Source organism: Coregonus clupeaformis, unplaced genomic scaffold (assembly GCF_020615455.1).
Source record: "Coregonus clupeaformis isolate EN_2021a unplaced genomic scaffold, ASM2061545v1 scaf0094, whole genome shotgun sequence".
In the NCBI taxonomy this organism is placed as follows: domain Eukaryota; kingdom Metazoa; phylum Chordata; class Actinopteri; order Salmoniformes; family Salmonidae; genus Coregonus; species Coregonus clupeaformis.
In genome coordinates this window covers 812570-822400 of record NW_025533549.1, presented here as the reverse complement: position 1 = coordinate 822400, position 9831 = coordinate 812570, and the positions used below count along the sequence as shown (strand labels likewise).

At 43.7% G+C, this 9831-nt stretch overlaps 1 protein-coding gene across 4 annotated transcripts; it reads left to right on the top strand.

The window, feature by feature from the left end:
- Window positions 1-5533: 5533 nt before the first annotated feature.
- LOC121582597 (probable low affinity copper uptake protein 2) lies at window positions 5534-9695 on the top strand. Of its 4 annotated transcripts, none has more exons than XM_041898514.2 (4): window positions 5534-5717; window positions 6862-6928; window positions 7475-7721; window positions 8946-9695. In XM_041898514.2, the coding sequence occupies exons 1-4, from the start codon at window positions 5700-5702 to the stop codon at window positions 9109-9111; spliced, it is 498 nt and encodes a 165-aa protein (XP_041754448.1). In that variant the 5' UTR covers window positions 5534-5699; the 3' UTR covers window positions 9112-9695. The 4 variants fall into 4 exon arrangements, with proteins under 4 accessions (XP_041754448.1, XP_041754449.1, XP_041754450.1 ...); XM_041898515.2 differs by having other exon boundaries at window positions 5535-5717; window positions 7478-7721; XM_041898516.2 differs by lacking the exon at window positions 5534-5717 and adding an exon at window positions 6307-6534.
- Window positions 9696-9831: the final 136 nt, after the last annotated feature.

The following is a 9831-nucleotide window of genomic DNA, read 5'->3' as shown; positions in this document are numbered from 1 at the left end:
GTTGTTGTCCTTTATGATCTTAATGTCCTGTGACTTCAGGTGCTGTAGGTGTCCTGGAGGGCTGGTAGTTTGCCCCCGGGGATGCGTTGGGCAGACCGCACCACCCTCTGGAGAGCCCTACGGTTGCCGGCGGTGCAGTTGCCGTACCAGGCGGTGAAACAGCCCGACAGGATGCTCTCAATTGTGCATCTGTAAAAGTTTGTGAGGGTTGTAGGTGCCAAGCCAAATTTCTTCAGCCTCATGAAGTTGAAGCGGCGCTGTTGTGCCTTCTTCACCACACTGTCTGTGTGGGTGGACCATTTCAGTTTGTCAGTGATGTGTACGCCGAGGAACTTGACGTTTTTCACCTTCTCCACTGTGGTCCCGTCGATGTGGATAGGGGGGTGCTCCCTCTGCTGTTTCCTGAAGTCCACAATAATCTCCTTTGTTTTGTTGACGTTGAGTGAGAGGTTATTTTCCTGGTACCACACTCCCAGAGCCCTCACCTCCTCCCTGTAGGCTGTCTCGTCACTGTTGGTAATCAAGCCTACTACTGCTGTGTCGTCTGCAAACTTGATGATTGAGTTGGAGGCGTGCTTGGCCACACAGTCATGGGTGAACAGGGAGTACAGGAGGGGGCTTAGCACGCAGTGTTGAGGATCAGCGAAGTGGAGGTGTTGTTTCCTACCTTCACCACCTGGGGGCGGCCCGTCAGGAAGTCCAGGACCCAGTTGCACAGGGCGGGGTTCAGACCCAGGGCCTCGAGCTTAATGATGAGCTTGGAGGGTACTATGGTGTTGAATGCTGAGCTATAGTCAATGAACAGCATTCTTACATAGGTATTCCTCTTGTCCAGATGTGATAGGGCAGTGTGATGGCGATTGCATCGTCTGTGGATCTATTGGGGCAGTAAGCAAATTGAAGTGGGTCTAGGGTGACAGGTAAGGTAGAGGTGATATGATCCTTGACTAGTCTCTCAAAGCACTTCATGATGACAGAAGTGAGTGCTACGGGGCGATAGTCATTTAGTTCAGTTACCTTTGCTTTCTTGGGTACAGGGACAATGGTGGCCATCTTGAAGCATGTGGGGACAGCAGACTGGGATAGGGAGAGATTTAATATGTTCGTAAACACACCAGCAAGCTGGTCTGCGCATGCTCTGAGAACGCGGCTAGGGATGCCATCTGGGCCGGCAGCCTTGCGAGGGTTAACACGCTTAAATGTCTTACTCACGTTGGCCACGGAGAAGGAGAGCCCACAGTCCTTGGTAGCGGGCCGCATCGGTGGCACTGTATTATCCTCAAAGCGGGCGAAGAAGGTGTTTAGCTTGTCCGGAAGCAAGACGTTGGTGTCTGCGGCTGTTTTTCCTTTTGTAGTCCGTGATTGTCTGTAGACCCTGCCACATACGTCGGCGTGTCCCAGTCAAAACTGTTCGCTGCTCTGGCACCCCAATGGTGGAACAAGCTCCCTCACGACGCCAGGACAGCGGAGTCACTCACCACCTTCCCGGAGACATTTGAAACCCCACCTCTTTAAGGAATACCTGGGATAGGATAAAGCAATCCTTCTAACCCCCCCACAAATTGTAAATTGTAAAGTGGTTATCCCACTGGCTATAGGGTGAACGCACCAATTTGTGAGTCGCTCTGGCTAAGAGCGTCTGCTAAATGACGTTAATGTGCCCTTGAGCAAGGCAGTTAACCCTAATTGCTCCTGTAAGTCGCTCTGGATAAGAGCATCTGCTAAATGACTAAAATGTAATGTAAAAATGTGTCTGAGCCATTGAATTGCGACTCCATTTTGTCCCTATACTGACGTTTTCAGTTTTGCACGAATGCTGCCATCTATCCACGGTTTCTGGTTAGGGTAGGTTTTAATAGTCACAGTGGGTACAACATCTCCTATACACTTCCTTATTATTATTATTATTATTATTATTATTATTATTATTATTATTACTTCCTGATAAACTCAGTCACCGTATCAGTATATATGTTGATATTATTCTCTGAAGCTACCCGGAACATATCCCAGTCCGCGAGATCAAAACAATCTTGAAGTGTGGATTCCGATTGGTCAGACCAGCGTTGAATAGTCCTTAGCACGGGTACTTCCTGTTTGAGTTTCTGCCTATAGGAATGGCGGAGCAAAATGGAGTCGTGGTCAGATTTGCCGAAAGGAGGGCGGAGGAGGGCCTTGTATGCATCCCGGAAGTTGGAGTAGCAGTGGTCGAGTGTTTTAGCAGCGCGAGTACTACAGTCGATGTGTTGATAGAACTTCAGTAGCCTTTTCCTCAAATTTGCTTTGTTAAAATCCCCAGCTACAATAAATGCAGCCTCAGGATATGTGGTTTCCAGTTTGCATAAAGTCCAGTGAAGTTCTTTGAGGGCCGTCATGGTATCTGCTTGAGGGGGGATATACACGGCCGTGACTATAACTGAAGAAAATATGGTCGGCATTTGTTTGTGAGGTATTCTGGGTTGGGTGAACAAAAGGACTTGAGTTCCTGTATGTTATCAGAATTACACCATGAGTCGTTAATCATAAAACATACACCTCCGCCCTTCTGCTTCCCGGAGAGATATTTATTCCTGTCTGCGTGATGAACTGAGAACCCAACTGGCTGGACCGACTCGGACAGTATATCCCGGGAGACCCAGGTTTCTGTGAAACAGAGTATGTTACAATCCCTGATGTCTCTCTGGAAAGAAACCCTCTCCCTGAGCTCGTCAACTTTATTATCCAGAGACTGAACATTAGCGAGTAATATACTAAGTCGGACTAGAAGACCGCTCCGAGTACCTCTCCTCCGGCGTTGTTTTGGGTCGGCCTCTGGAATCAGTTCAATTGCACTGTGGGGTGAGAACAAAGGATCCGCTTTGGGAAAGTTGTCTTCCTGGTCGTCATGCTGCTACTTCACGGGATGTTCCCCAATGCTGGAAGGGGGGCCTCGAGTGAAAAAGGTTAGACCACTGTAACGTGTGTGCTGCTGTCACTCTGGATACATTTTCATATGAAAAGTTAGCCCACGATGTACTCTTAAGGAGCCTACCATTACTCCTTAAAGTCCAAGGACCTTGTAGACTGGCTCTGGCAGCCAAAACAGCCAAATACTCCATCTAAACGTGAATTGATTCTCAATTGTGATATGGTTCTAGAAACATAAAGCCCTTTACTTTCATATCACATCAAAATATAACATGGAGATATGGCCGTGTGGATATGGCCGTGTGGGAACACTAACCCTAACCCTATAAAAGGTGTGTATGAATTTAACCTTTAGTTTTTGGGAAATTATTTCGCGCAGATATGAAAGATAAGGTCCTTATGCTTCCAAAACCATACCGCAAACGATGCATGTTAATGTTCCGACTGAGCGTTGGGGCTCTTAACACAACTCCCCCCTAAAGAAGATGTGGTAGGCTAAACCTACTTGTGATGTTAAACACTTCTCCAATTGTTGTTGATATCTGATATTTTGCACAGTTCAAGATGAGGCATAGGTCAATGTCATAGGCCTATCATCAACCAATCATATTTCTCAAATCCTTTCGGGCTAAACTTGGAGAGGACAGTTAGCCCTAACTACTTGCATGCATCTGATGAAGAGCTACAAAACTAAGTAAATAGCCATACTAGACTGAAAGATAAGGTAATTTTGTCAAACTTGTAAAAGTGCTCTATGCTCATTCAACCATATTTGCTGCTACTTCACTCAATCCCGTTTTAAGTCTCACTTCCTAACTGTTTTACATTCCCTGAGACCAACCAGAAATGTTTCCTTGGCCAAATGTTACCAGATTTTCATAAAACAGCCACACGTGTTTTCTCGTTTTTGCATCACCAAACTTTGTGCAAGGAAAAACAGTAGGCTAGGTGTGCTTCAATTGCTTGTTCGGTGCAGTGGACTGCAGGGGTGTAGTGCTGCCTGCTGGAGCACACCGGAGCCGACACTTCTTACAATGGTGCTTGTTTAGTAAAGTTAGATCAAAGCTGAATCAATGTCTTGGAAGATCACATTATGATTCATTAGTATTCTACATAACAGAACCAAATATAGTATCATAGTATAACGTTAATGCTACACCAAAAACACCACCTAATTTCTTTAGATTTTAGGATGGTTAGCTGAACAGTCCCAAAAAAGTATCATGCGGACAAAATTCAACAGCGTGCGCCAATAGGCAGAATGTGCTTTGATTTAAACAAAATTCAGGAAGGCTATATACAGTGGGGGGAAAAAGTATTTAGTCAGCCACCAATTGTGCAAGTTCTCCCACTTAAAAAGATGAGAGAGGCCTGTAATTTTCATCATAGGTACACGTCAACTATGACAGACAAATTGAGAAAAAAATCCAGAAAATCACATTGTAGGATTTTTAATGAATTTATTTGCAAATTATGGTGGAAAATAAGTATTTGGTCACCTACAAACAAGCAAGATTTCTGGCTCTCACAGACCTGTAACTTCTTCTTTAAGAGGCTCCTCTGTCCTCCACTCGTTACCTGTATTAATGGCACCTGTTTGAACTTGTTATCAGTATAAAAGACACCTGTCCACAACCTCAAACAGTCACACTCCAAACTCCACTATGGCTTAGACCAAAGAGCTGTCAAAGGACACCAGAAACAAAATTGTAGACCTGCACCAGGCTGGGAAGACTGAATCTGCAATAGGTAAGCAGCTTGGTTTGAAGAAATCAACTGTGGGAGCAATTATTAGGAAATGGAAGACATACAAGACCACTGATAATCTCCCTCGATCTGGGGCTCCACGCAAGATCTCACCCCGTGGGGTCAAAATGAACACAAGAACGGTGAGCAAAAATCCCAGAACCACACGGGGGACCTAGTGATTGACCTGCAGAGAGCTGGGACCAAAGTAACAAAGCCTACCATCAGTAACACACTACGCTGCCAGGGACTCAAATCCTGCAGTGCCAGACGTGTCCCCCTGCTTAAGCCAGTACAGCTGTCAAAGGACACATGCCATATGTTTCAAAAGCCGTATCGCAAGCGATAATTATTGACGTTTCTAAACGTTAAAACACAGCATCGGGATTGTAGTTCACAATGGCTGAGAACTGTAGGGAGACGGCAGAATGCCGCCTAGAGTTTAAGAGCTAGAACCAAGCATGCCATGACTATAAAAATTCTGAATCGGGTGGATGGAGAACAATCCACACTTTTTTTTTGGGGGGGAGATAATTTTGGGGGGCTTTCAATATTTAATGGATCTTAGACAATGCGTGCCATGCCTATGAAAATAATATATTCTAATTTTGTTATTGTTTACATTTTTGTCCATCCTCCCCCGATTCAGAATATATCATTTTCATAGTCATAGCATGCTTTGTGTAAGAGCTATCGAAGATTGAAATCCGAAATAGTATTTATAAAAAATATATACAAATTAAGGTGTGGATTTTTCTCCATCCACCCTGATTCAGAATATACCGTCTTCAAAGTCATGGCGTGCTTGGTTCAATAGCGAGTCACGAGAGAGAACCGAATATCCTATATAAACTAATTTTACCTGGTAATTAAACCATCTGATAAGCTCATGAGGGAGGGCAGGGCTGTCTTTCCATAGTAGCCTACTGCTGTGTCAGTGAAAGCAGTATCTGTTTGCGCCAAGCATTGTGTGGCTTCTGTCATTAATTGCCACAAACGATTGTCTGTTGGAATAGATTGGAAGACAGAACACTTTTTTTATTGGAATGCAAAACCTGACAAAGGTAGGTACAGGGGCAGATAGGAGAGGTTTTGAGATTGTACGAGGCCCAGTTTCCCAAAAGTATCTGAAGGCTACGTTCGTCGTAAAAAACTTCGTAAGAGCATCGTTAACCATTGTTACTAAAGTTGCTATTGAAAACGCTCGTTATTTAACGATTGCCTCAGACCAGTCCACTCTTAGAACAGCTACATCGTTAATGCTTTTTTTTGCCCTTTCTTGTCACTTTATACACAGAAGATCTCCGCTAAACACAAAATCAAGATGTTTCTATCTTTCTGTGACACTAGCTACAGTATGTTTCCATTAACTTGTCCAGGGATTTGTTGTCGACATTTAGAAAGTTTGCATAGAACATTTATGCGACAATTGCCTGCTAGGGTGCGTTTTCATTTCACTATATTGTCGATAAAAACAGTGACGTCACACACACACACAAAAAAAAAAACCTTCACAAAAACCTACCATGTCTAATAAAAAAAAAGTGTTTTCATTACCCATTCAGGTAAATTGTGCATGAATAAATTGGCGACAGCCTGTATGACCTCCCATCTATCTGTTTCATGGCACAGGTAGCCCGCGAAAGCCAGCATGGGATAGAATGCAAGAATTGACATGTATTATGTACCAACGTATCCCCACGGTTCGTGTCATGGTGAAACTTGCACTCCTCTAGATTTGAAAAAATTGAATGGTGAAACAACCAGAAAAGCAAGGTGAAGCAATTCCGGCATTCTTGGAAGTCAGGACAATTCTTATCCTGCAAAGAAACCCATATCTCTCATCCGTCGTCAGTATTGTGGAATAATTATAATGTTAAGGTAAGATTGAAAAGGGAGAACGCTGATCCGAGAGCAGTGCTTCCTTTCTTTCGATCCTATCAGTATATATATTTATATATATATATATATATATTTTTTTACAGTTTACTAAACCATCAGATTGGCATACTGTGTTGTCATTATCTACCTGACTCAGCAAAAAATATTTTGTACATTATATATTTAACATTCGTTGATGTAACCAGTGTTCATTGGTTAAGGATTTGCTGCACAGGTCCCAGATCTGGTCTGCTGCCTTGCAGTATATTGCTGCTTTACTTGTGCCTGTTCTTTATTATAGTTATATGGCTCTCTTTTCTCATACAGATGACCTTCGAGGCAGGGAGTAGAGTGACGCTACTGTTTGACTTCTGGGTTGTGCACAGACCCGCAGGTAGGCTAACATTGATGACAGACCCGTGTCCTCGGCAGAATCTACACAGTAAATAATATATTTCAGAAACTGTTTGTCTGGTTGCCCTTACAAAAAAATATTGCAGTCAGAGTGCAGTATAACTGTAGTATGATGCAAATACTGCGTCCCAACATTTTTTACTGCAGTAGTTTTGCTGTATAACTGCAGTTATTCTGCAATTACTGCGTCCAAAATACCACAGAAGACTGCAGTTACTGCACATTTACTGCAGTTTCAAAACTGCTATCTTTTTTTGTAAGGGTGACTCCATTGTATTGTGAATACACAGTTTACCCCATTCATCCTGCATAGTGTTTCAGGTACAACACATTAATTTCATGCAAATGAGCTATTTTAGATATGTTTCAATAGGGCCCCTAGTGATGGATGCACTGATTTCTTACATTCTTAGATTAGGTCACTGTTGTCTGTACAGTACTATGTATAGCTCCAGACAGAGCTGTGGTCACTGTTGATGACCATTATTGCTGTCAGCCATGATAAGCTCTGTGGTCAATGTGTTAGCAGGGATGGTGCTGTCTGTGTTCGTGGTCATCCTGTTGGCAGTGTTCTACGAGCTGCTGAAGGTCTGGAAGGTCCAGCTGGGGAAGCCCTTAGAGCAGCCCACTCAGCCAGCCTTCCCACTGCCGTTACCCCCTCCCCTCCCCTCCTCAGACTGCCAGGGAAGCAGCGCTGTGTTAGCCAGTAGCCTGTCGGAGTCTTCTCTGGCCCCCACGAAATGGAATGCTCGCACTCCCTCTCCCATGAACAGGTAGGATTCACACAGGAGCCCATGTAGTTTTCTGTAATTAACATGTTCCAGGGATGCTGGCTTTAATCTACCGGTTCACAAATTGGCCAGAGTGTGCATGTAACTGTATGCTTCCGTCCGTCTCCTTGCCCCAACTTTTATGTTCAGAGGGTCCCTGGTTCGAGCACATCAACAGTCACCCACAAAGCATTGTTACTTATTGCTCCACAAAAGCCACATCCCTTGCAGAGCAAGGTAAACGACTACTTCAAGGTCTGAGCGAGTGACATCACCGATTGAAAAGCGCCCACCGCTAACTAGCTAGCCATTTCACACAGGTTACACATGCACCTGGTTTCCCAGGCCTACATAATGCACTGAAATTATATGAACAAAGAACAGCTGATAATTAGACCCATGAGAACCTGAACTGTGCACCTCTATATAATGAGATAAAGAGTACTGCAGTAGTCCCAGTTGGTATTGGATAGAACGTCGCGGCCCCGCCCGCCTGTGGGGAAAACAACCTGTGGTTACCTAGGTTATCCCATTGACTCACAGCAAAAACTTGACCTTTTTCAGATGCAATTTTCTTGTCTGCTTGTTTTATTTAGTTAAACTACATTTAAGAAAAATAAGGCTGAAGATTACTTTTCAACATTGCCTGCTCCCGCGCATTCTCACTACTTAGAAAAATGTAATATTGTAGGACTTCCCTCATGCCCCTTTTCATGAGGGTGCTAGCAGCACGTGAGCTACCAACTGGAACATTAAGCTAGCAAAGAACAACAACACAAACAAACGGACTATACAGCTACAAGTAGTGAGCGGAGTTCAACAGTATATACTAAAGAAGTTAAATGGCTTACCTGTGATGAAATGTTTTCCTCACACATAGCTACGTGTAGCCTACTTGGACACCGGGTCCCCACATTTCCCACACCGAATATCCTGAAGCCACAGGGCTCTTCAAGCAGGCTCCATTTCCCTACGTGGGAGCATTGCAACCCGTAGGTCGTGATTTTTTACCTGATTACATGTACATTGAACAACACCGAAGCTTTTCGGCATGTTTTGTTATTTCTGTATAACAAATTTACGACGAAGTTGGCTCTTTTACAGTGGGGGTCAATAGGAAATAATGTTTGTTTTCCCCAATTTGTGGGTGGTGGTCGAGGGGAAATTCCTTCTTATGACATGAATACCGATTTGGAGTATATCACTCTTCTGTCTCCTCTCCACCAGATGGCGTCTCCATGGTATCCAGACAGCCCTGCACATCCTGCAGGTGACTCTGGGCTACATGCTGATGCTGTGTGTCATGTCCTACAATACCTGGATCTTCCTGGGGGTCATCTTGGGCTCTGTCCTGGGATACTTCATAGGGGTCCCTCTACTGGGTCAAATCTGATCAAACATAGGAATCAAGAGTCCTTTTCCTGGACTATAGATCTACAGGGACTAAATATCCCATACCTGTTGGTCAAAGATGTGCTCTGAAGAGCATATCATAGAACCTCCCATGGTGTTTGTCATTCTGACTCTGCTGTGCACTGATGGGCAATATATCTTCCTGTGACTGTGTCGCTTATCAAGTTACCTGAAGTGGAAGGTAGTTCCAGTATTTCTTCCCAACTTATACATGATCTTAATGTAGATGTGAGAAGTAAAAAGCAAGATGGAGACTTCCATATAGTGACACAGATGTACACAGAGTATAGCATGGTAGATGAGTGATCGAGCACACCCATGGTACCTTTTTATCACGAGAAGTTTCATGAAGTTTTACATGTGTTCAAGCAAGGCAACTGTTACCCTGTACTATGTACTACTGTAATATACATATCCACAGTCATCATTTTGAGCAGGGCCCGTGAGTAGCTATAGTGCTTGAGTTCAATATTGTCATGTTGCTTTTGTTAATCATTTGCAAGAGAGCCACTAGAGAAACCAACTATTTAGTGCCTTTGATATCCAATAAACATTTCAGATGCATATTTTCATTTAATTAGCTATTTTCTGTTGAATTATCCAGTAGCCTAGTTTGAAAACATGGATGAACGCAATACATTTTTTTTCATATCCAATTGATCTATAAAGTCAACTGAAAGTAGATAACCGACTACTCATA

Coding starts and splice junctions, on each gene's coding strand:
- LOC121582597 (XM_041898514.2), top strand. Junction 6,929..7,474: donor GGTTGTGCACAGACCCGCAG/GTAGGCTAACAT, acceptor TCAATGTGTTAG/CAGGGATGGTGCTGTCTGTG. Junction 7,722..8,945: donor ACTCCCTCTCCCATGAACAG/GTAGGATTCACA, acceptor CCTCTCCACCAG/ATGGCGTCTCCATGGTATCC.